The 27,776-nt window shown below is 37.7% G+C and overlaps 1 protein-coding gene across 1 annotated transcript in view; it reads right to left on the bottom strand.

Annotated features, from left to right (window-relative positions):
• Positions 1-7,689, bottom strand: part of LOC109827237 (protein SUPPRESSOR OF K(+) TRANSPORT GROWTH DEFECT 1) — a 12,928-nt gene extending 5,239 nt beyond the window's left edge. The window contains exons 1-3 of the mRNA XM_020394201.1: positions 6,939-7,689; positions 2,073-2,178; positions 158-356 (exon numbers count right to left, since the gene is read on the bottom strand). Of these exons, the coding sequence (XP_020249790.1) occupies positions 158-356; positions 2,073-2,178; positions 6,939-7,410 (777 nt within the window). The 5' untranslated portion in view covers positions 7,411-7,689. The remainder of the gene's footprint in view (positions 1-157; positions 357-2,072; positions 2,179-6,938) is intronic.
• Between the last annotated feature and the right edge of the window lie 20,087 nt (positions 7,690-27,776).

Below are 27,776 nucleotides of genomic sequence, written 5' to 3'. Positions count from 1 at the left end.
CAATCACAAAGTAGCGGGTGCACGACACTAAATGGAAATGCAGAAAACTTCTAGGCCAGTATACTATGAACATGCAAAAGACCTAATTATTAACATCAACAGCCATTCGATATTATAAGTCATGACATGAAGTCAAACTAAACTACAAAGAATGTACCTGCATTTGCACTAAAAGTTCAGTCTTAATCCTTCGAGATGCTTCACTTTCATTGCCTTCTCCTCGTTGACCACACAAAGAATCAATTTCATCAATGAAGATAATTGAAGGAGCATTTTCGCGAGCCATTTGGAAAAGATTTGAAACTAACTTTTCACTTTCACCCATCCATTTTGAGACCAGGTATGATGAAGATATACTGCACAAAGTTTTGGCCTTTTTTTAAAATTTAAACTTCAAATCATAATAGTGATTGCAAAAAACCACAGACAAACAAGTAAAATAATATAACTACTGTAAGCAATACCAAACAATGTCCCCAGTAATTAAAAAGTACAACACAGCTAGAGATTAAGTGTGCCCACCTCCAGATGTAATTGTTACATCTGAAATAGAATATTTAAGTCCTTATGAGGAATGAAAGTGATTTTGCAGTACTAGTCCAGACGTATAAAGGAACATAAAGGACGTATATAGACTGCTTTCTTCTGCTCGCCGTTTATAAAGAAACCTAGATATCAGACCCTCCAGAAGGAAAATGGGATGAAGTTAACCCAGTCATTAAGAATCTTTTGATTGGGAAGCACACAGCAGAATAAACAGTTTTATCAACATCTCTTCACCAGATACGGACATGACTAGAACCAAAATAAAGATCACAAAGATACTTTGGTCACCCATCAAGAAGAAATCAATTGAAATGAAGGGAACAGCTAAAATCCTGAAAGATCCACCGACCCAAGTGATGAAATATACTCTGAGCTGAGACGGATCACCAAGTGAGTCTCACAATAGTCAGATACTAAAGAGTGCATAGCGTAGAGTCATAGACTCATTACTCATATCATAGTTTTGTTTGTTAAGAAAAAATAATGTGTTACTTACATGTGCGTATGTGGTTCTACCCAAGGTTTTAAATATCGGCCGACATGTCGAGGGCTTGACCGACACGACATAGACGTTTTCAACTCGTATATCGGTTTTCAGGGCCAAATCAGAAATATCAGGTCATATCGAGTATATCGGCCTATTTTTAGCTTTGAAAAATCAGCCGATATGGTACTTTTTTTTAAGATCTGCTTTTTGTTATCGGGTTTGAGTTTAGTGATAAATACCCAAACCTGTTTGACCCATTCTCATGTTTAAGGGTTTTTTATGAACCCGATAAAAAGAATTTATGAACCCAAATCCATATATTATTTACTTTTTTATATGTTTAATCTATAGAATTTATAAAATATGCTTATATTGAATTTATGAATGCTTAGATTACATTTAGGACATGATATTATACATATGCGCACTACCCGATATGGCAATCCGATATTTAGTCAATGTCCCCCGATATATCCCCGATTTTCGCTATCCGACATGGATTTCAACCATCCGACATGAACCCGACATCCGACATTTAAAACCTTGGTTCTACTTTCTACATGGAGTGCATAGTCCCCAGTGACTGGATGTATTACATGGTATCCTCCTTGTGGAGATTGGAGGCTTAATGCCAGATTGAATTATGAAGCAAACGGCTTTGTTGAAGTGAAAAGAAAATTAATTTAAGAATGTACATCAAGTGAACCAATAAACAACCAATCTCCAGTGACTAACATGCAATATCATGACCACCAAGTGTGGAATGTGGTTCAGAATATAAGTATCATGTACTGCACTGTCCAGGAAGAAAAGGATAAAAGGCCAAATGAATTAAATTCATAAAAGCATAATTTGAAAAAAGAATGGAGATCACGACACTGGGAGCTTTTATAGCAATGGAAGTCATTGCTCCACTTTTGAAGGTTTGGACATCATGTCTCTTAAGTTATACTATATTTGTAAACAATTAAATAACTGAATTACCAAAAATAATAATATTATTTCAAGACGACACAGAAATATATGTGCACTAAATAACCTGAAGAAAGTTGACTCTGCCTCTGTTGCAACAGCCTTCGCTAAATATGACTTTCCAGTTCCAGGTGGACCATATAATAGAAATGCTCTCCATGGTCTTCGCTTGCCTACAGGAAATAGTAAATATTTAGAGCATTACCTGCCATTACAACTATTTGTCTATGTAACAGGAAATTCTAACTATAATTTTTAGCCATATGCCCACAGGACACAAAACAGCAATACAATGTTCATCTGCTTAAGTAATACTATGTAGACATTAGTACACTACTATGGTTTTGGCATAAAGACATTAGTACACTACTATGGTTTTGGCATAAACTTGTTATACCAATGCAAATAGCAACCTTCTATAGAAGATTTGCAATCCAATATGTGCCTTATCGAAAGGTAGCCTTCAATGTTTGTAATGTTACCCACAGATTTTACAGAATTATCTTGTGTATTTACTTTCTCCACATGAAAAGACAAATTTGTCATACATTTAATTATTGCATAGATAATCTGCTTTCCTTTTCCTCCAAAGAAAATTGCAGACCACAAGTATGTTGTGTAAACTAGAGGTTCATTCCAGCTGTCCTCTCTCAACTCCACCTTCCCACTGCTTACAAAGAAAGGAAAGCAGGAAAACAGAATGGGGGAAAAAAGAAGGAAAAAAAAAGACTCAATCCAAGTTCATCCCAGAATCACCTTTCCTTCATTCTTCATGCTCTTATGAAAGAAGATTAGCAAGATGACTGTATGTTTGTACCGAAGCACCAAAAGTGCACAAACTGTTGGACTGGCACATTGCCCATATGTGCAGCAGCTTCCACCAAATAGACACAGTTGTGCCACCTAGAAAGATTACGCTAGCATGCACAAATCCCAATTTGATTATCAAGGTAGCCCTTCAATGTTTGTAATGTTACCCACAATTTTTACAGAATTATCTTGCATTTACTACCTCAACATGAAAAGGCAAATTTGTCATACATTTAATTATTGCATACGCAATATGCTTTCCTTTATCTCCTAAGAAAATTGCAGAACCATAGGTATGCTGTGTAAACCAGAGGTTCACTCCAGCTGTCCTCTCCCAGCTCCACCTTTCCACTGGATATGCAAAGAGGAAAGCAGGAAAACAGAAAGGAAAAAAAGACTTAATCCACATTCATCTCAGAATCACCTTTCCTTCATCCTTCTCTCATGAAAGAACACTAGCAAAACGACTTTATAAGTGCACCCAAGCACCAAAAGTGTGCAAACTAACTGTTGGACTTGCACATTGGCCATATGAGTAGCAGCTTCCACCAACGAACACAGTTGTTCCGCCTAGATAAACTACTCTAGCACCTGCAAATCCCAGCACACCAGCCTAAGTAGGCCAAAGAGCACCAGCATATTTGCAATGTAAATGCATACACATGCAGAAAGAGACATTGGTTGGCACAATAAACTGATGGATCAGCATGTTGCCACTCGTGCAGAGAACTTTTCCACCTCATAGTCATAAATGTAATAATTACCTTTCTAAAGGGATGTACTACTCTAGCACCTGGGCGTCCGTGAAACAGAGCTTAGAGCTCACCAGGATACCCACAAGGGCACAAAAAAAGCTGGAGATTAGTGTGTCAAATCCACATTGAGAGCACCTCCTACCTCATGGTTCAACGATAAAGCAAACATGCCTAAGCATACTCAAAAAACCAGCCTAAGAAACTATAGAGCATCTGCTACAAATTAAATGTGTTTATCATATGTAGATATATCTTTTGTACTATTTCATCACCAATATGTACATATAATTTCTTTAAAATATAATGTGATATAGGTATGTTTGTGGCCCATTGAATTGTATAACCTTGTCACACACATTATTCAAACATATATTACATGCCAAACAATTTCCATACTGATAGTTCTAGAGTAACAACCTATTCCTATGTGTATTAAACTTAGACATCAACAACTTCAAATAAGTTGATTTCAACTTAATTTGATGAACTGACTCTTTTGAAGCTAAACTCAAATATGAATAACGGCATAGTTTTAAAAAACGGTCTAGACTCCCGCCAAGGGTGCACTTAGGCAGCCCGCCTAGGTCTTAAAAGCGCCTAGGGGAGCATGGGACATTATGTAGATTGCGAAGCTTAGGTCATGCTATGATTTTCTTTGTTGCCACCTCCACATTCTCCTAACTCCCTGGCCTTCTCCCCCGACTCCGAACACCTCCTTCAGCTCCTCCAACCTTCAGCAAAACCCCCTCCACCTCCAGTTAAGGGGCGGAAACGAAAATCCGTCTAGGGCCCAGGCGGCCAGGTAGGCACCTCCGAGCTAGGTTGGTTGATCTTAAGAAAAAAGAAATATCATCTGGTTTGTTGATCCTTTAAAATAAATAAATAAAAAGGCAGGATTCCCTCAACGAATGAAAAATGGGAAATTCTACCATGTGATAGTGCATCTATATGTTTTCATCGACATTGTTTTTTTTTTTTTTGAATGGCACCTAGCACTTACTGCCACATTACATAATGGTAATTGGTAATCATACTTTTAATGAATACTTTCAAATTTCCAATCATGCTCACAGTTATAAAATGACCAAAATATGGAAAATTAAGTTCTAAACTAGCATGTGTGTGCTTGTGTGTCATGCAACTCCTTGGCTAGTGTGTTGTTGATGTGGCACATATCTAGCCAAATATAAAGATCTCATAAAAAGCATCTAAATTTCATTAAAAAAATCCCTTTCTGATTGGCTTTATAATGATAACATAACAAATTTCTTCATCCTATGCCTATTCTCCCTCATCTTCCTCTCATTGCTAAAATATGTGACAATCTTCCACAACCTCTCATGTTTTCCTGAACCCCCTAAAAAACTAACTCACTCATACAGAGAGAAGGAACTAGAATGGGAGCATAACATGCAATAATTTTGAATCTGTAATCATGTCTAACTTATAGTGTATGCCTCTCCATTTACTTAATATTTTTAAAGTATACTTTCTTCATGGGGAAATTAGAATATGGAAGGATTTGATATTTTATGGTTGTTTGTTATTCCCATTCAGCCATCCCAACCCTGTTAATACATATCCAGGCTCTGTGTTTGATCAAAGGATGTTGCAATAACAAATATAGTTGTATCCACATTTCGTTGCAACTCAATTGGTTGCATCCGCATCTAGTTGCAATTTCATGTTGTTGCAACACTCTAAAATTTGAGCGTGGATGCAACACCCTCATTTTTAGTATATTTTGGCTTTGCGAAAATATTTTCGTGTTGCAACTATCTACAAACAAACACTAATTCACGTAGTTGGAACAAGATAGTGCTCCAGCTACATCAATCCAAACAACCTATGATGCTGCAACTACATTTGTAGTTCCAGCACCCTCTAACCAAATACATCCAGAGTCGGAGGTGACAAGGGGAAGGGGTTAAAAGCAGCCTAGGAAGTCTTGACTTTCAAAGTAGTCAAACTTGGAGGCTGCTCAAGTGGATTTCGCACTAGACAGACGAGGCACCTAGATAGACCAAGATAAAACCTTGTTTAAATGGGAAATGAGATAAACAGTAAAGTTTTTCAGTTTTAGGGTTGAATGGCAAAGCTAGATTAGTTGGAATACTATAAGATATGAATTTTATGCGGTTTGGTGTTAAGTCATACAGGATGTCAAAATAAACTGTAGTGAGCTCATTCTTTATATTACCTTTCAAAAAGTAAAATATATAAACTCAAAAACATTACTTCAAAAGAAAATTTTCCTTTTCTGGTTATCAACCATTTAACTAAAAATTATAACTGGAAAGTTCTAAAAGTGTGTCACAGACTGCAGTTGAATCAGACAAGTGTTATTTAAACTAGTGGTGACCAGGCAAGTAAACTATGATAAAAAGGCTCTAGGGTTTTGGAACTACAATACAAGCAATGCAGCACTTGCAATGCAGGAAAGTAGAACTAAAAGATTTGATAAATCTGAGAGGGCTGTTGAGATACGACTTAGAATTTAAGCCCGTGAAAGAGGCCCCTATTATCCCATGTCCACATGAAAGGGTATTCCAGTTGCCAATAAAAGATGAGATAATGTTAGCACTCAGCAATCAGACAGTAATCATATAGGCAGTCAAGTCTGTCCTACTTCTAAACATCCCCTCTCTCTCAAAACAGAGATTTTGGTCTTAAAAAAATGATTAACAAGGACATAGTAAAGAGGGATAGGAAGCATGGAATGTAACACATAGTATGCAAAGTCTAAAGACCATGGAATAATATGGTTAGTTCTCATGTAATCCTGAATCCCCACTGGTTACTGAAGGAGAAGAAGGCTCCTAAGTAATAAACATGACAGAATCCTCCTCCATTAGGAACTGTCTAAACGAGTAGGAAAAATTCCATTCATAATGATCATAGAATTTGATGACCTCCACACATGCAGCTCAGGTGGGTCCACTGTAAAGGACCAAGAGGAGTTAAAAGGAGAATAATCAGACAGGATGATTAGTAAGCGTGTTAACAGGATTAGAAATATTTCACATCTTTCATTAACTAAGTTTTTTTCCCCATCCTAGCAATTAGGAGCCTAACTATACGAAGACAAAGCTGTAGCAAAGCATGTCCTTTTTAGCCAAAGAAACATTGTGTAGCTTTTCTAATCCTCAATTAACAAACTCGATGATACAGAAGTACATCTGATGAAATTTGTCTTCGAATTCATTTCTCTTAGCAAAGAACTCCCACTGTGAATAAAAACACATGTGATGCAGATGCTCGTGATTAAAAAAATTAGCAATTTTCATCATAAATCTACAATTTACAACAAGAATTCAATGAAGCACATAAACTATACTAGTGAGAATTTATAAAGGAACGGGACGAACCAGTGAAGAACTGTGGAAATTTAACGGGCAAGATAACAGCCTCCTGCAGCGCTTGCTTGGCGCTCTCAAGCCCAGCCACATCATTCCACTTCACATCAGGCTTCTCCCTAATAATCGCCGAATTGAGCCCAGACCGAAGCTTAGCCTGCTCCGAATCCTCCCCGTCGCCGCCCTGTCCATCCTTGGGCTTCGTCTTGGGCCTCGTCGCCACCGCAGCATCTCCGTTGGACGCAGGCCCAGGCCCACCCTCATCGAGGACAGCCCGGATCTCCTCGGCTCGACGGAGATACTCAGTGAACTTTTGAGTGATTGCCTCCTTGATCTTGGGGTTCTTCTCGTACTTGAGATGGGTCTTGAAGTACTCGAGGGCGTTCATGTACAAAGGGAACGCCTTGACGTAGTTTCCGGCATTGTCCTCTTGGACTGCCTGCTTCACGTACTCGATCGCCTGCTCCTTGAAATTGCTGTACATCTCATAAAACCCTAATCCCGATCCTTGATCGAAAACCTAACCCTAGTTTTTGAATCGGTGATCCGATCGATGGATTGTTAGGGCAAAGATGAGTAATGAAGCGATTCCTTTCTTGTTTTAGATTAACTGGTGAGGGGAAATAGGGATCGGTTTAGATCGAGGCGAAATAATTAGGGGAGAAGAAAAGCTTAGGGTTTGATTTGACGAGAGAGAGAGAGGGGAGAAGGGGGGAAAAGGGTGATGGAGAGGAAAGAGGAAAGCGGGTGTAGTAGTCGTCGGAGTCGTAGGCGTGCGGGAACGGATGCTGATTACTGGATCCACCTGGGCTTATCGGATTTGGGTTTCGGGTCGGTCAATTTTAGTACCGTTTCGTTTTTCGGCAGGGAAAAGAAATCATTTTGCTACGAAAAAATTGTTCTTACGTTGTTTCTTTTGAAAAAAATTGTTCTTACGTTGTTTCTTTTGAAAAACGTTTATGGGCTTTTTACATTAACGTTGTGGAGAAATTCTACGATTTTATTGTGTACACCAATAACATCTCTTCATTTCATGGATCCTATGAATTAGAGATGTTAAATGGGTGGGTATGGGTATTAAATGGGCGGGCCATAAATGGGCGGGCATGTTTTGCCCATTTAACATTATTTAAATGGGCGGGTTTTTACCCGCCCATTTAATAAACGGGTCGCCCATTTGCCCATTTAATTATAGTAACTATATATGTATAATACTTTTGGGGTGTTTTTTTATAAACTTTTAGGGGTTTTTTTGTAAACTATTGTGGGCTTTTTGCAAACTTTTTGGGAGCTTTTTGCAAACTTGTTAGGGTTTTTGATAATTTACTAACAAAGATAGGAACATAAACAAAGATAAACAAAGACAGACAAGTTCATGATTGAACCATTTACAAGTCTAGATAAAAGTACAGACCTCACACATTTGCAAAATTAACCTCAAATTTCCAAACCAAAAACCAAAAGATCAATAACAACAAAATTGAGAGAATATTTAAATGAATTAAGATAGAAAACACAAGGTATGCAAGGATCCGTATAAGATCGATAACTTGATATAAATGTCATCATAACTATCAGCAACACGATCACGATTATTAAAGACAATATACTTAATTACTTGATAAACTAGAAGAGTAGTAAGTTCGTCTATAAACAAAATAGTAGCACAACCATAGTCCTCTTATTTCCCATCTTTCAAATGTTCAGGCATGAACAGGATCATGACAGAAGAAAGAAAACCAAAATCAACCAAAATCACAGCTTCAGCAGCAGCAGCAACAACAGCTTCGGCAGCAGCAGCATTCAGGCATGAACAAGATCATGACAGAAGAAAGAAAAGACCATGAAACAAACATAACACTCAGTTGTACTCAATAGCAACATTAAAAGTACTGCAACAAGCCTCATATGTGCGTCTTCATAGCAAGAGTTAGAATCCGAAATCACCATAGAGACCTCAATATTTCTCCTGCATCAATCATCCTAGAATTAGTTAAGTTTGTCACAAACGTATGATATTGTCATAATAATGAAACACTAGATAGCAAGATGCGATCTTTGGGAACCAGGGGACTAAAGATCAGCTAAATACACAAAGAACTTATCAGATACGTAATCATACAACAAAATTATGGTTTTACGAGAACAGGAAACATGATAGTAAATACAGGAACCAGAGCCAAGAGACCTGCATGCATTGTTAATATGCTTGAACTTTGAGCAAAAGGCATGTGACACTCAGTTCAAGTAGTTTGAAAATCTAACAGCAAAAGGATTATATGACTTAATACAGCATAAAATAAGGCTGAACCTCGGTTGCCAAGTTCACCATCCAGTGATTCCTCATAAAAGAAGCTGAAAAGCCTTGCAGATAGTAATGATTTAGACAATATCTCATAGGAAAACCACTCTTTTAAATTCTTCATCTTCAGTTAATCTGAAAAACAAAGCAAAAGTATAGAATTCAATACCCAGCAAATAAACGATAAGCAAAAGATTACTACATACAAGGAAAAACTTTTGTCTAAGCATATAATTTTGCCTTTCCATACTCTGCTCAAGCAGTAAATGTCAGAATGCACAACAATATACTAGGAATGCTGGTATTTTGTCTAAGCATATCAGCAATATACTAGGAATGCTGGTTCAAAGGGAGCAATTTATGTGTAGCAAATCAAGTTCTATCATCCATTTATTACCAATATATCAAACTGTCCAAACAGGAGCACCAACCCTTGCATTACCCCAGGAGGGACCACTAGATTGTCCACTACAGAAGAGAATAGAGAAGGAGAAAAAGCCACTCTTGCTCCTGAAGGTAGACCACAAATTTGTGAAAAAAAAACAGAAATGCTCAGGCTAATCATAAAAAAGAATACGCTCACTAAGAGGAATTCAACCTAAACTTGTTATAGACTACTACTAGCTTTATCCTCGCCTTAACTAGTATATTCATATCAGCAATATACTAGTAATCCTAGTTAATTTTCCAACAGATCTTTCACTGCTTTTCTCCTATCAGTGCTGACTCGGGGGGCCTTGGAGTCACATAAAAGCATGATGGCTCCAATATATGGGCACGATTAAGTTCTTCTGCATATTGCAATTAAAATTTTGTTTCAAATATTCTGAGATAGTTATATTTTTTTCTTTAAAATTCATAGCTCTCCTACCCCATTTATTGACCTTATAGGGTCTGCACATCTTGCATTCACAGGACCTGCATATTGCCCTCCGCATCGTCTCTCTGCTGACTGAAAAAAAAGAGGTTGTAGCTATCAAGCCATCTATGCATTTATACATAAAAAGTATAACGGAGGTAAAAGAAGCAGAATCTGAAAGTAGTAAATTCAGAAATAGTGAAAAGCAAAAAAGTACTGCCCAGGAAAGCAGCTTATGAGTATTAGAAGTGTTAGAATGACAATTACACCAGCGCATAAGTATTCAAGATGTAGAGGCATGTCAGAATATAAACTCATAACCTTCAGCCCTCACCAAAACTTAAGATTTTTGTTGTAGTGGCACTGTGGTAGGGACATTTCACAGATGCAACCTAGAGAAAAATGAGATGATTGGCAGAAGAGGATAAGGTGAAATTAGTGTCTCCACCTAATCTAACAAGCAGTTCTGTTCAAAATGTTGTTATCAATAATTGCCAAGGAACAAAAGTGAAAATTAAAGACCGCAAGGGATCACAGATGATAATCTGAGATGTAATCTAATAGAAAATCTACCAGGAACATCTAACAAAAACCATCACAAGAATAGGAAAGGGATGACCAAAGCAAACCATTAACATAAAATATTTGCCTAAGCTGCATATCAATACAAAATTCTCTTCAATCGGATTCAGATCTATGCTCTAATGAATTTGTATTTTTTACCAGCCATATGGCTGCTGCAGCAGAAAACAAAGCAACTCATAATAGTTAGTTATTAGACCAGATTTTGTCTTTGTGTATCAAGGCATTGTGTGGAAAGTTTAAACGCATCAAAGAAACTGCTTTTATAAACTTGAGCTAAGAAACATTATCCATAGTAGATACCCGTCCATTGTTGTATGAATCATTAATATCTGAGTTATCCATGCATGTATTAGAGCGATCCATTTTCTGCCACCATATATCTATACAAAGATCTGAATTTTATCGTTTTCTTTTTACACTATAATGCATGAACTTAGGGGCACACTCAAGATGAAGTCCAATGGTAAATATTTGTTGATGATATATCAGACTAGATGACTAGAGGAACAGAAAGGAAAACTTAACCATTCTAGAAAGAAAATATCTGTTGATATATAAGAGTGGTCCGACCCATTCCCAGACCCCACATACAGTGGGAGCTTCGTGCACAGAGCTGCTCCTAAAGGTTAAGAAGAACTTAGGAATCAGAGGATTTAGAGTTTGTACAACAAAAACTGAATATAATCTCACTAAATGGTGAGAAGAAAGGATGCCTGTATGAATTGGTGTTTAAAAAATACAGGGATTTTTTAAGGATCGAGCAACTGATGAAGGAAGTGAGGAAGAGAGATGCAATTCATAAAATCAAAGTGAATGGTTCAAAAATCATAGGATACTCATGGAACTGAAGCAAAAATTCTATTAGGTGGCATTAAGACTAGAAATATTTTAAGGATCAAAATGCTGACCAATAATGAAATATAATTTTCAGAAATATGTTTAAAATAAGTGAAAGAGCTACAATGATGAGGGGAAGTATATAAAGAGATGGCAGAAATAATTAGTGCACGTTTCAGAAGTTAGATTTAGCACCTGTTGAGCATAATATTAAGGACAACTGAATCATATAGTTGGAAATAATTAGGAAAAACTATAAGATCATATTGATGGAAGAAAGAAGACTAGAGATATACTTAAAAAGAACTTGAATAAAACAAATTAAGAACGAACATTTTTTCCAATGGTCACAAGAAGTCAATAATACATTGACTGGATAGTCAAACTATGCCTGTTGATCTCCATTACTTAAGCTGTACATAAACAGAATATGTATAAGGTGTGTCATATTTAAGACTACACTACAAAATTGACGCCCTAACATTGGAATCCAAAGGAAAGGATTTGGAAATGCTCAAAATCCTTCCTGAAGGACCAAACTCTATTATGTATGCATGTATACATAATTTGTCTGTGTGTTGTACCCATGTTTAGCATGCATTAGTGTATGTGCTACATAAAATTGTAACACCTCAAAATGTCAATAATACATTCACTGGATAGTCAAACTATGCTTGTTGATCTCCTTACTTAAGATGTACATAAACAGAGGTTGTATAAGGTATGTCATATTTAAGACTAGATTACAAAATGGACGGCCTAACATTGGAATCCAAAGGAAAGGATTTGGAGCTGCTCAAAATCCTTCGTGAAGGACCAAACTCTATTATGTATGCATGTATGTATGTATACATAATATGTCCATGTGTTGTACCCATGTGTGTGTATGTATTAGCGTATGTGCTATATAAAAATTGTAACACTTCGTCGATCATCCTATCAATGTTTATAAAATGTACAATGTGTCTTTATGTGTGTAAAACATGTACACATGCATGTCTTCACACAACTAGTACCTACGACAATTTGTGATTTATATATGCAAGAAATCAATGCAACATGCTGAAAACATTTGACTTCTCTTAATAAATGCACAGAGAGCATAAAGAATTCAGGAAGACTTTACTCACATCACCTTGTGAAGCTCATCAGATATAAGTCCCATCCCATGAAAATATGGAACTACTGCCTCGTTATCAAATTATATAAAGTGAAAATTTTGACAAGGATGCATGTGCAAAAGATAACATCAGTACAATTTATCTATTAGGGGGGGGGGGATTCACTGTTATCAAAGATTATATAATGAAACTCAAAGTCTATTGTAATGCATGAAGAACAACTAAAGATGGCTCTCCAAATTTCAAGGTTCACCTCAACATCTTAATTTCATTACCCCAAAACTTCCAAACTAGGTGGTTCCTTTATTATTAAGGGTTTCCCTTCGAAAAGAAATTTTTATATTTGAAATGATTAGCCATTCAATCTGCAAGTTTTCTTCCCTCTCCTACCAAATTCAATGTAATTTCTGAGGTCTGCAGCCACTCACAAATTTTATCTAGTCCTCTCAGTTCATGAGAATATTCGGAAACCACGCAATTTCCAAGTCAATATCATCAGTAAACACTAAAGACTAAAGAGGTAAAGTTTTGAAATTTCTTCAGCTCTGACTTACTGGCTCGATGTAGACTGGATTTTTGTCTGAATCCCACTATATAATACAAAATCCACACAAGTTCACTTTTTTTTTTGACCTAAACCTATCAAGCACAATCAAATCTCATATCTAAACTGTTTCAACTCAGTTCCAGCCAAAAACCTAAAAGAGATCGACGGACTCACTTGATAAAGGATCGCTTGCTGCTGCCATCATCGATGTGGATGGCCTGAGAAGCGACGATCCCCTAGCTGCCGCCGGAGAGAAGATAGGCATTGCCGACCTCTTTGAAGCTCTCGAGCTCGTACGTGTGGATCGAGGCATCGATTTTCTCGAGATTGAAGATGATGAAGGATAGGAGAGAGATTGTAGAGAGGCGGTTGAGACGGCGGAGGAGGAGGCGGGTTCGAGAGGCGGTTGAGGCGGCGGTGGAGGAGGCCGAAGAGGAGGAAATGGGGTCGGGATTGAGGCGGAGGAAGAGCACAGAGAGAAAAAAGAAGAAATTTAGATTTAGGGTTTTTGTTTTGTGAATACAGACGGGCGGGCAAACGGGTTAATAAACACCGCCCATTTAGTGCCCATTTAGTATAATTTAAAATAAACCCGTCCGATTAGACCCATTTAACTAAATGGGTGGGTTTTGGGCGGGCCAAGTTATGGGTGGGCTAGGTGGGTAAATGGGTATGGGCAAAAATTACCTTCCCTACTATGAATGAACTGATATATATTTTAGGGCCATATAGATAGAGATTTTCTGTAATCAAAGATGTAAAGAATATAAAGCAGTTAAGTTTAATCAGAGTTATGTTCGAGTTTCAATAATCACTTTCCATAATTAATTACAAGCGATGATGTCTTGATATATTGGGTTGATTACTCAAGCACAAATCAACCGATTTATTTGCATATAAAAAAAGACAAGGTGGCCAATCGGTCCTCACCTACATGCACAAACACAAAACAAGAGGCGATTTATTGGGAGTTATTGTTAGGCGCATATCTCTGATAGCCAAGTTAGTCTCTCGTTAAGGAAGGGTTCGAGACTTAATTGTGCATCTTCCATTTTTCTGATGTGAGTGTTTATATCCTCTTTGGTTACAGATTATTGTTAGCTTGACTTGGTCATTGATGACCAAATCAACCACTGTTTCTTTGTTGAGAGAATGGTGGAGAACGTGAATCATGAGTGGTTGAGAGAAAATATCTCATGGGGGCGGATCTGAGGGGTAGAGATGATGGGTTAAGCCCCTATATAAGGAGGATCATTCTCCTTGAGAAAATGCACTGAAAACAAAAGCAAAACCACCTACCCATTACCGGAGCCCCTCAGAAATATCAGTTCTTCTTCCTCTTTGCTTATCAGAGTTCAATCACTGGTATCAGAGACATTCTCTCTCTCTCTCTCTCTCTCTCTCTCTCCATTTTTCTAGTTCTTGAAGAAGAAGAGCTCTCGGTTGAAGAAGAAGAAAAGAAAGGATTCATAAATCCAGCGGTCATAGCCATGTCTCAAAGTTTATAGCCGGTCAAGTCATAGCCTACACCCTATTACTTCATAGCCTAAATCCAGCCTCTTGTTTCCTAGCTAACCTACTGTTTTTTTTATAAGCCTAGTCTAGCCTATTGATAGCTCATTTGTCAAGACGTTTCTCATTTTTTTCCTACATCTTCCCTACTGTTCATCCAGCCTAGTTTTTTCATAGCCTATTAGGCCTTCAGTACTTTGCATCCTCCCTATTATTTCATAGCCTAGTTGTTTCATAACATAGTTTCAACTTACCAATCACTGCCTATTGGGCCTTTGCATTTGGGCTTGCTTGACAAGTGGTGTATGTTGTTTTCACACTCCGAGTGAAGGCATGTTTCACCTATCCAAGTGGAGGACAACGCGAAAAGCTGATTTCACAGAGCAGATCATCTCCATATCCAGTTAGAAACGGCGTCGAAACTTCGACAACAGATTCTTCGGTCAACACCGCTAAGTGACGACATTGCTTCTATTGGAGTTTCGTTTCTCAACTCACAAAAATCAGGTTCATTTTAATTTAATTATTTATTTATCTAACTTTATTTTTAGTATTATTGTCAAAATATCAACCTTATACAAATATTTAAAATTGAATTTAGTTTTAGTTCTCTACCGAATGGCTAGTAAACTCGTTCTATCAGAACTAGACAAAATTGATAAATTTAATGGCAGTAATTATGATATGTGGCATAGAAAAATAGGATATGCTCTTATTCATGACAACATTGATGATATAATCGAAACCACTGCTCCAACCCTTACTGATAAATCTACACTTGAAGAAAAGAAAGGGTTTGAACAGTGGAAGTCGAAAGACAAAAAGGCAAAAAGTCTTATGCTCATGTTGATGGAAGATAATTTAATTAAAGTTTTTGAAACTTATAAAACTTCCATGGACATGTGGAATGCAATAAAAGAAAAATACGACACTGCTTCTGAAGTTAACATCCAACTACTCTTGCATAAGTATAATTCTTGTCGTATGCAAGAGGGAGACAATGTCGTAGAGCATATAAATAAAATGATTATCATGGCTAAGGACTTATCCACTGCTGGGACCGAAATCTCGGAAAGAATGCAAGTGGCAACCATTTTGAATAGTCTTCCCCCTTCACTTGTTGTGGCTGCCACCACATTAAGAATGAATCATGCCATTAAGTCTGTCACTGATCTTCCTATGCACCTAGCGATAGAACATGACTTAATAGCCAGTAGGAAGGAACCAGAACTGAATATGGTGCAGCAAGAGCTGAATTATGTCCGCCAGAGGCATAATGCTGGAAGCTATAAAAACCCTGGTTCTAGTAAACCACAACCACGAGGACCTAAATCGCAGCAGTTCAAGAGAAAGAAAGTACCTCGCGGAGTCTGCTGCAATTGTGGAAAGTTCGGGCATTTCAAACCCAATTGCCCACAAGGTGAAAAGCAGGAGAATAAGGGAGGCTATAAGCATCCAGAACAAGGGAGTACTAGCAAAAGAGAATTCGTCGGTGTGACGGAATGTAACGCTGTGATGACGGACATTAGTGGTTGGTGTATCGACTCCGGAGCGACTAGGCATATTGCAAAGGATAAGAATGGAGTCGTAGAATTCACCGAGCTGAAGAAAGGAGAACAGAGAATCTATATGGGAAATAATACCTATCTCGATGTAGAAGGTATTGGTTCATATAGATTAGATCTTGGGGACAACATTCTTGTCCTCAAAGATGTGTTCTATGCGCCAGGAATTTGGCGCAATCTGATCTCTATTCCCAGCTTGATGAAGAAAAGACTGGAAGTTAGGTTCTATAATAACATGGTTTCTATAGGCAAGAATAATAAAGTGTATGCTATGGGTAAATATATATGTACCCGAGCACGAATTATGCATTCTTCCAGTAGTTTGTAATAATTCTGATAATAAAATTTTGAATTTGAACTACTTGTCCTGTTATATTTCTGAATCTGAATTGTGGCATTCTAGACTAGGACATGCTAGTATTTCAAAAATGAAAGAAATTATCAGAATGAACTTGCTTCCTGTACTATCTAATGTTCAATTGCCACCATGTGAACATTGTTTAACTGGTAAAATGACCAGAAAACCTTTTGTTGGCGGACATAGAGCCAATGAACTTTTAGGGTTGATACACTCGGATATTTGTGGTCCCCTAAGTGTCAAAACTTATAGTAATAAAGAATATTTTATTATTTTTATAGATGATTATTCCAAGTTTGCACACGTCTATCTTATATCTAGAAAATTAGAAGCTTTTGACTGCTTTAAGAGATATAAGACAGAAGTTGAAAACCAACTTGGATTGAAAATCAAAATTCTGAGAACTGATAGAGGTGGAGAATATAATTCTAAAGAATTTGAAAGTTATTGTATTCAACATGGAATTAAAAGGCATACAACAATGCCGTATACGCCACAATAGAATGGTGTTGCTGAAAGAAAAAACAGAATATTATTAAATATAGTTAGATGCATGTTGTCTCATTCTGGTCTCTCTAAAAACTTTTGGGAAGAAGCATTGTTAACTGCAAACTACATTTTAAATAGAATTCCCACCAAATCAGTTATATCTACACCTTATGAATTATGGAATGGGAGGAAACCTATTTTGAGTCATCTCAGGAAGTGGGGATCTATAGCCCATGTTCTCATTCCATGTCAACTTAGAGATAAGTTGGATTTTAAAACAATAAAGTGTAGATTCATAGGGTATTCAGAAAAATCAAAAGGTTATAAGTTCTATAATAAAGAAAAAGGAGTCATTGAAAGCAGGGATGCTACATTTCTAGAGAATCTAGAGGAACAGGAACAAGTTCAAGAGGAAATAGAACCTCTAACTGTAATAGATGATGATTATTACAGTGTTGTTCCCACTAATGACTCTGATATTATGAATGAACCTAACCTTGAAAATGATGAAATACCTATGGAAAATAATGTACCTAATCAACCGGTTATAGGAAACAAAAGGCCAAGAACACAACCTTCATGGATGAATGATTACTATTTGTATTCATGTGAGCCATCATGTTTCTCGATAGATACAAATGTAGAAGAACAAGATCCCTTAACCTTTTCTGATGCGATGAATTCGCATGAATCAGCTTCATGGCTAGAATCTATGAGAGAAGAACTTGATTCTATAGAAAAGAATAAGGTGTGGGAGTTATGTGATCTACCAGAAAATAGAAAAGCCATAGGATGCAAATGGGTGCTCAAAAAGAAATATCGTGTTGATGGATATATTGATAAATTCAAAGCACGGTTAGTTGCCAAAGGTTATAACCAGAAGGCAGAAATAGATTTTCAGGAGACGTATTCTCCTGTAGCTAAATTTGCATCCATTAGAATTATTTTGGCTATTGTTGCATATCTTGATTTGGAGTTGTTCCAAATGGATGTTAAAACTGCATTCTTTAACGGAGAGTTGAAGGAAGCAATATATATGCAACAACCTGAAAGTTTTCAGGTGAAAGAACATGAACATAAAGTTTACAAATTAATGAAATCTCTATATGGTTTAAAACAATCTTCTAGACAATGGTATCTTAAATTTCATGATGCAGTCACTAAACTTGGTTTTATTCAAAATAAATTAGATAATTGTGTATATGTCTTGAAAAGTGGGAGCAAGTTTACTATATTATCCTTATATGTGGATGATATATTACTCGCTGGAAATGACATAGAAATGTTGAATAAAACCAATGCAGATCTCAGCAAAAAGTTTGAGCTGAAAGACACGGGAGATGCATCATATATTCTTGGAATTCAAATAATTCGAGATAGAAAGTCTAGAATGCTAAGTTTAAACCAAGAAAAATATTTAAGATCAGTTCTTAAAAGGTTTGGAATGGATAATTCCAATCCGGCACCAACTCCGTTGGTAATGGGAAAGAGATTATGTAAAGAGCAAAGCCCTGGAGAGGGGCAAAAGCCATTAGATGTTCCTTATGCTCAAGCAATTGGAAGCTTGATGTATGCAATGTTGTGCACCAGACCTGATATAGCTTATGCTGTGAGTCTAGTCAGTAGATATCAAAGTAATCCAGGACCAGCACATTGGGAAGCTGTTAAAAGGATTATGAAGTATATCAGAGGTACATTGACTCATAGATTAGTTTATCAAGCTGATTCACTTGAACTCCTCGGTTATTCCGATGCTGATTTCGGAGGTGATAAAGATGATGGAAAGTCCACTTCGGGACACTTATTTATCTTTGGAGGAGGAGCTGTTTCTTGGAGTAGCAAGAAACAAGGGTGTGTTGCTAGATATACGCAAGAAGCTGAATATATAGCTTGCAGTATGGCAACTACACATGCTGTCTGGATAAGACGGTTTTTGATTGATCTTGATCTCAATTTGTTAGAAGGACCTATTGATATTTATTGTGATAATCAAGCAGCAATTAGCTTAATCAATAGTGGCGCGAATAGCTCCAAAGGAAAACATATTGAGATCCAGTATCACTATATTCGAGATATTGTAGAAAAGGGAGAAGTCAAAGTGACTTATACCTACCCATTACCGGAGCCCCTCAGAAATATCAGTTCTTCTTCCTCTTTGCTTATCAGAGTTCAATCAATTATTTTGTTCCTCAGTTAGTTTGCATTGTAACGCTCTTTTGTTAATGCAGTTTGTTTATCTTCTGAACGTACCGTGATCTTAATTTTACGCAAATGTCCCCTCTTCATTGTTTGTCGTGTATTATTTACGAACTCAATCCAAGCCGACATCTTCTAGATTAGCGCGACAATCCTTATTGAACTTCTTTGATGTTATGACCTCAGGGGTGCACTCTGATCTCTCAATGAAGCTTCTTGATCGAGAGATCATTGGATATTTCCAATCTATTTGGCTCGATCTTTTAGAATTGTCAATCTAGTTTAGTATAAACAACTTTTTGATGTCCACATTTCTTTTGTGAGATAAAATCTTATATGATCTTATTAGTTATATTGACAGTAACTAAAAGCTTCTCACATTTGAATCGAAACCTGAAACATCTTTTAAAATTGACTATGTTACCTTTCACATGTACAATATTGACAGCCTCTTTCATAGTTTTATCGTGCATCACTTTTATTCATAATTCCAACCCAACAGGTGTCGATCCTGCACAATCCTAGGTACCGTTTGGTAAGGGGTTAAGGAAGAATGCTTAAGAAGAAGGAATAACTTAGGTAATCCTTCATAAGAGGTTAATAGTAACTTGTCCCTTAGGATTTGATAGTCAAGGTAAAGGGTTAAGTTTTTTGTGTTTGGTAAATAAAGAAGAGTTAATGAGATTAATCTTGCTTTTTAAAAAAAGATTAATCCTGCTAAGTTTTTTAAAAATGTCAGTTTTAACCTTGTTAAAATTAGAAAAGAATTACTAATCTTTGTTGAAAAATTATGTTCCGACTCTCTCTTCAAAGTTTAATTACAAAATAAATAACGTAATGTGCATATTCATAACTTTTGAAAACATGGTTTATCAACAAAACTTTTAGTAGATATGCTATTAATCTATAATGCAAATTGTAGAGATGCAGCTATATTTGTTCTCCAGTGAAATTGAAACAACAGATAAATACGTTTCAAATTAACAAGAAGGAGAGAACAAGGGAGTAACAACTCAAATGATAAAATACATTAAACTAGACATAACTAAGTGTGAATTGGATATAAAATATTAACGTAACGCAAGCTCAATATTTCATGACTGTTAAACCAATATTAAAATATTAAATTGGCCACAAGCTCTATTCAATCTTATATTAAGATGTTAAAATATTAAATTGACTACAACCTCTCTTCTTTGACACAGAATATTGTAAACTTTATCTTTTACAAATTCCAGCTACTACCCACGCGGTAGCGGGTGGGTTAAGTTTACACCGTCTAAATCCGCGGAGTAGCAACACCGTACAGTTAGGTTTTCGTTTGGCAAAGAGTTGAATGAGGAGTCAATGAGACTTAACCAGTTCTTAATTTGCCAAATAAAAAAATCTATATAAGGATTAAAGTAAGTTAACCCTTCATAATTTGTCAATCGTAAAAAATACAGAAGAGTTAAGCTAACCCTTCTAGGGAAATTAAAATGAGTTAACCCTTCAAAATGAAGGATATATTAATACTCATATTTAGAAGGACTAGTATAGTGCATGTGCTTTGCACTAGAGCATACTTGTTCTGTTTTATATTTTTCAATTTTTTTTTGCTGGTTGCCAAATAATAAAATGACTCGTATAGCAATATAAACTTCGAACAATTACAATTTTGTTTAAATGAATAAATTGTACGATGAAATTGTGTATAAAGAACTGTATGATTAATTATTATAATTTGGATAATTATCATAATTTATTCATAATTTATTAAAATAATTATAATATATTAAATAATGTGTTCTTTTTTAAATATAATAAAATATTATACATAGCATAATTATAATACTATTAGTAGCTACATTTTAATTTCATAATTAGTTTATTACACTATTAGTAAATAATTTACTAAATTGTATTAATATTAAATTACAATGTAATTTGTTAATTTTAAAAATATGATTAAAGTCATTATACTATTAATACAATTAAAATTACAATAAATACAAATTGTTTTTCATACTATTATCATAATTTTAAATGGCTAATAAGATGGAAAAGTAACGAGTAGTCATTCATAAGAGGCGAAACCCAAAGGCATAATAAGGGAGAAGGCAAATGAATTTTTATTATTTTTAGAATTTTAAATATTATGTGAAGATAAATTACGGATAAATTTCAAAATTTCTATTAAATCATATAATAAAATAATAAAATAATATTGTGACCAAATATTTTGAAAACATAAGGAAATTCATAATTAATAAGAACTTATATATAATTGGTGAATAATTAATTACAACTAATGACATACATGAGAATTATCAAACTTAAAAGGGCAAAATTAGAAATCAAAAGTTTTGACAGGCAATCCTCTTTTATATGTAATAAAGATTAAATGTTAACCCTTCTAATTATAAAGAAAATAGTTAAAATTTTTGTTATTCCCAAACACTAAAAATGATCATAATGGTTAAAATAAAACTTAAATAACGGGTTAATAATTTAGTCATTCGAATTATCGAATAAGCTAACTATGTTAATTCTTCTCCTTAAATCCTCTTTCTTAACCCTCTGCCAAACGGAGCCTTAGAGCTTAACTTTCAGTTAACATGTCTTAATGGGTTTGTTAATTCATATAAGTTTGTTATTTGGAGGATTAAGGAAGGGTTAAACCCCTTAATCTCTCTCTTAACTCGTTGCCTATCAGAGCCCTAAAGATTTTCTAACAACAACTAAGAGAATTTTTAAAGACATTGTCTTCAAATATGTCTTTGAGATCACTATTTGGTCCCCTTTAGCATGGGCGACTAAGGATTACATAACATTAAACATGCATCTAAGAGAGATAAATCTTTAGATCGATGCACAAAACCATGAAGTCTAATAGCCAAAGGGTTAGTATCAGATTAATGCACGAACTCGGTCAACTGAATACTTTCTTAGATTCTACACGGGATCATCGTTAGGCCTCAAATTACGAGTAAAGATCCGAAGGTTCTGAGCCTCGGCTTGTGACGAAAAGGGGCATTTCGGTCATTTCACCACCCCTTTTTCCCTAGTCTCAAATCACATTCCATCTCGTATGACACAATCCAACATTCATTTCTCACAACGAAAATAATAACAACAATTCGTGCTTTATTAACACCAAAACCAGCGGAAGAACACATCTACTTCCCAAATACCACACTAGCTGCCAAAAACCAAAGGAAAAACACCCACACACAAATAACTACACAAAATGCAAGCGCTCGAAAAAAATCCCCACCCCCCCCCCCCCCCCCCACCCCACCAAAAAACTCCGTAACGCCATCCTCATAACCTTGACCTTACCCCTGCGGGCCCCTTATAATACCTCTCAAACGCCCTGGGCAAAATAAACTCGGCAAACAGGAACCCAAAACAAGCTTGAAGCCCCAGAACACGCAAGTTGGCCACCGCCAGCGCTCTCCCACGTGGACCCTGACCGCCGACCCGTGTCCTCCCTCTCGCTCCTTCTCAATCTCGCATCCATGCAGCCACTCGCGATCGTGAACTCCTCCTCCCGTGTAAAACACCGGCACGAAGGCCCTCACGGCAAACGAGAACCGCGCTGAACGTGAACCTCCTCCCATGGAACCTGGCATGTCGCGAGCAAGAACACTGAGGAGGCAGCCCCTTGATCCCCTCCTTGTCGCCGTCGAGACGGCCGTGGAGGATGTTAGCGTATGGGGAGGAAGAGGCACGACGAGGGCGCCGACGGAGGACGTAGGCGGAGAGGAGGAGGGAGTCGCGGGGGCCGGAGAAGACGGGGGGCTCGGGAGGGGAGGGAGCGGGAGGGAAGCGCGACGGAGAGACGGAAGTAGAGGTAGAGGAGGGAGAACGAGAGGGCGAAGGCGGCGTCCTCGAGGGCGAGCGGAGGCCGTGAAGGATAGGATGGACGGCGACGGCGAGGCGTTGCAGCTGGCGGAAGGAGATGGAAGGGCGGCGGGGGGTGTGGAGGGAGGGCGGAGGCGGCTGTTCGCGCGTCGTCCTCTCGGCAGGGAGATGTCGTCGCGCGGGGCCCACGCCTCCTGACGATTTTCTTCTGGTTTTCTTTGATTTTTTGTTTTTTGTTTTTTGGTTGGCTGGCGATGAAGAGAGCGGTTGGAGGTCGGATAAGAGGAGGGTGTCATCTGGATTTGTTTTGGCAGGAGGGGAGGCCAACGGTTTCGTGGGGGAGGGACACGTGTCTGTTTGCTGCGTGGCTTTGATAACCGTTACGGCACGCGGTGGCACGGGGCACCGGAGCAGGGGGCGGGGAGCGCTGCTCCGGAAAGGAGAGCCTCGTGTTTACGTGTGGTGGTCACGGGTGAAGAGAGGGGCCAGCTTCAGCCTTCAGGCGACAATGGAGGGAGCGGTTTTGTGAGGGTGTTTTACAAAGAGAGATCTGACACATTTTGCCCTGTAGGATTTTTAAAGTTCTCTAGGAATTTCGTATCAATTTTGAAGTACCCCGTATGAATGCAACATGTCTGGATTAGATACTTGTACTTTTTTTTTTGATCAAAGTTAGATACTTGTACTTGTTCACTAATTTAATCTACTATACTTATTATATATAGGGAAAATCCTCTTTTAACCCAAAGTTTTACCCCAACTTATTTAAAAACTCATTCACTTTTCAAAACATCAATAGACCCACTATATCACATCCCACTTATTTTTAAACCCAAATGTACAATACACCTATTATTTGTACTGTATTTATCCAAAAAATTTGAAAAATCCTAAACTACCCTTCATCCCCAACTGATCTCTCCCTCTCCCCTCCTCCTCCATCTGAGCTCAGAAGAGATCTCTCCCTCTCCCCTCCTCCTCCTCTTCCCTCCCTTCACTTCCCCTCCTCCCTCAAGCCCATCAACCTCTGCATCCACTGCCCCTATCTCCCCTCGCCGCCACGTCACCCACCACCGTCGACCTTGAAGTAGATGAATAGCCCACCAATGATTTCGACATTGACTCCCTGTAGTTCGCCCATCAACCTGAAGCACTTGTCATTGCCGCCAGTGGACGGAGCTTGAGGAGCACTCGGAGTAATGGCGGAGGTCGAAGACCGCCTGGCTTTGTAAGGAGCTGCTTTCGCATAAGCCGACGACGATGGTGAGGATCCTTGGCGCTCAAAGGAAGTGGGTTCGGCAGAAGGAGGTGGGTTATGTTGTTCTCCATTGCAAGTCAGGTTAGTTCAACTCTTTGCCCACCACCTGTTTGTTGAATTTATATTGGCATTCGATCAGATCTTCGCATTGCTGTCACATTGCAACCCAAACGGCAAATCAACTACAGCCTGCACTATGATGTACCAAGTAGTATCCAATGTATCGTGTTGTATGAAATTTTCTATATTATGTATATATAGATGATTTGTGTGCATATTGTATCAAATGCACTATCCAATGTATCATGTTGTATCAAATTTATCAGTGTAACTAGTAGAAATGTATCTAGTAGAAATGTATACAACGTTTCGATAGTGGCGATTTTGGATTATTTCAATTCAATCTTCATGGATTATTTTCATTCAATGTTATGCGCTTGAGTTTAGTGGTTGATAGATATGAATATCTGTAATGAACTGATGCACTGATTGAACTGAAGAAATTTTGATGGTAGGTTGTGTTAACTACAGCCTATTGGGCAATATTATGTGTCGCGTGACCAATTATCCACCTCGACGAGGGGTACTCGCCCAATTTTTTAGCTTTTGATAAAGTATAGCACTTTATGGAAAAGTATAGCAGCTTATTGATAAAGTATAGCACCTTATTATAAAGTATAGCACCTTATGGCAATAGTATAGCACCTTATCGATAAAATATAGCACCTTATGGTCGCTGGAAATTCAGCAACTTATTGTGATAAGTCAAATCAGTTTTTTTAGGGCAATGCAAACACTCGACGACCTACGTGACGTGTTTATTGACCAATCATCCACCGTGACGGGGGGTCCTCGCGCAATTTTGGCAAAGTATAGCACCTTATGGGAAAGTATAGCACCTTTTGGCCAAATTATAGCACTCTATGGCAAAGTATAGCACTTTATTGGAAAAGTATAGCACCTTATTGGCAAAGTATAGCACCTTATGCTTTCTGGAAATTCTGCACCTTAAGTGTCTAAAATCAAATCAGTTTTTTTCACCACGACGAAACCTCTCGACGACCTACGTGACATGTTTATTGACCAATCATCCACCGTGACGGGGGTCCTCGCGCAATTTTGAAGCTTCTGGGCAAAGTATAGCACCTTATGGGAAAGTATAGCACCTTTTGGCCAAAGTATAGCACTATATTGTAAAGTATAGCACTTTATTGGCAAAGTATAGCACCTTATTGGTAAAGTATAGCACCTTATGCTTTCTGGAAATTCTGCACCTTAAGTGTCTAAAATCAAATTAGTTTTTTTCGCCGTGACGAAACCTCTCGACGACCTACGTGACGTGTTTATTGACCAATCATCCACCGCGACGGGGGGTCCTTGCACAATTTTGAAGCTTCTGGGCAAAATATAGCACCTTATGGGAAAGTATAGCACCTTTTGGCTAAAGTATAGCACTATATTACAAAGTATAACACTTTATTGGGAAAGTATAGCACCTTATTGGAAAAGTATAGCACCTTATGCTTTCTGCAAATTTTGCACCTTAAGTGTCTTAAATCAAATCAGTTTTTTTCGCCGCGATGAAACCACTCGACGACCTAGGTGATGTGTTTATTGACCAATCATCCACCGCGACGGGGGGTCCTCGCGCAATTTTGAAGCTTCTGGGCAAAGTATAACACCTTATGGGAAAGTATAACACCTTTTGGCCAAAGTATAGCACTATATTGTAAAGTATAGCATTTTATTGGCAAAATATAGCACCTTATTGGCAAAGTATAGCACCTTATGCTTTCTGAAAATTCTACACCTTAAGTGTCTAAAATCAAATCAGTTTTTTTCACCGCGACGAAACCACTCGACGACCTACGTCACGTGTTATTGACCAATCATCCACCGCGACGGGGGGTCCTTGCACAATTTTGAAGCTTCTGGGCAAAGTATAGCACCTTATGGGAAAGTATAGCCCAATAAGGTGCTATATTTTGCCAATAAAGTGCTATACTTTGCCATATAGTGCTATACTTTGGCCAAAAGGTGCTATAATTTCTCATAATGTGCTATACTTTACCCAAAAGCTTCAAAATTGCGCGAGGACCCCCCGTCGCGGTGGATGATTGGTCAATAAACACATCACCTAGGTCGTCGAGTGGTTTCATCGCGGCGAAAAAAACTGATTTGATTTACGACACTTAAGGTGCAGAATTTGCAGAAAGCATAAGGTGCTATACTTTTCCAATAAGGTGCTATACTTTCCCAATAAAGTGCTATACTTTGCAATATAGTGCTATACTTTGGCCAAAAGGTGCTATACTTTCCCATAAGGTGCTTTACTTTGCCCAGAAGCTTCAAAATTACGCGAGGACCCCCGTCGCGGTGGATGATAGGTCAATAAACACGTGACGTAGGTCGTCGAGTGGTTTCGTCACGGCGAAAAAAACTGATTTGATTTTAGACACTTAAGGTGCAGAATTTCCAGAAAGCATAAGGTGCTATACTTTACCAATAAGGTGCTATACTTTGCCAATAAAGTGCTATATTTTACAATATAGTGCTATACTTTGGCCAAAAGGTGCTATACTTTCCCATAAGGTGCTATACTTTGCCCAGAAGCTTCAAAATTGTGCAAGGACCCCCCGTCGCGGTGGATGATTGGTCAATAAACACGTCACGTAGGTCGTCGAGAGGTTTCGTCACGGCGAAAAAAACTGATTTGATTTTAGACACTTAAGGTGCAGAATTTGCAGAAAGCATAAGGTGCTATACTTTGCCAATAGGGTGCTATACTTTGCCAATAAAGTGCTATATTTTACAATATAGTGCTATACTTTGGCCAAAAGGTGCTATACTTTCCCATAAGGTGCTATACTTTGCCCAGAAGCTTCAAAATTGCGCGAGGACCCCCCGTCACGGTGGATGATTGGTCAATAAACACGTCACGTGGGTCATCGAGTGTTTGCATTGCCCTAAAAAAACTGATTTGACTTATCACAATAAGTTGCTGATTTTCCAGCGACCATAAGGTGCTATATTTTATCGATAAGGTGCTATACTATTGCCATAAGGTGCTATACTTTATAATAAGGTGCTATACTTTATCAATAAGCTGCTATACTTTCCCATAAAGTGCTATACTTTTTCAAAATCTAAAATTAAGCAAGTACCCCTCGTCGAGGTGGATAATTGGTCACGCGACACATAATATTGCCCAATAGGCTGTAGTTAACACAACCTACCATCAAAATTTCTTCAGTTCAATCAGTGCATCAGTTCATTACAGATATTCATATCTATCAACCACTAAACTCAAGCGCATAACATTGAATGAAAATAATCCATGAAGATTGAATGGAAATAATCCAAAATCACCACTAT

This window comes from Asparagus officinalis, unplaced genomic scaffold, assembly GCF_001876935.1.
Source record: "Asparagus officinalis unplaced genomic scaffold, Aspof.V1 AsparagusV1_Un95, whole genome shotgun sequence".
Classification (NCBI taxonomy): domain Eukaryota; kingdom Viridiplantae; phylum Streptophyta; class Magnoliopsida; order Asparagales; family Asparagaceae; genus Asparagus; species Asparagus officinalis.
The sequence above is the reverse complement of the archived record's forward strand: the minus strand, read 5'-3'. Positions and strand labels throughout refer to the sequence as shown.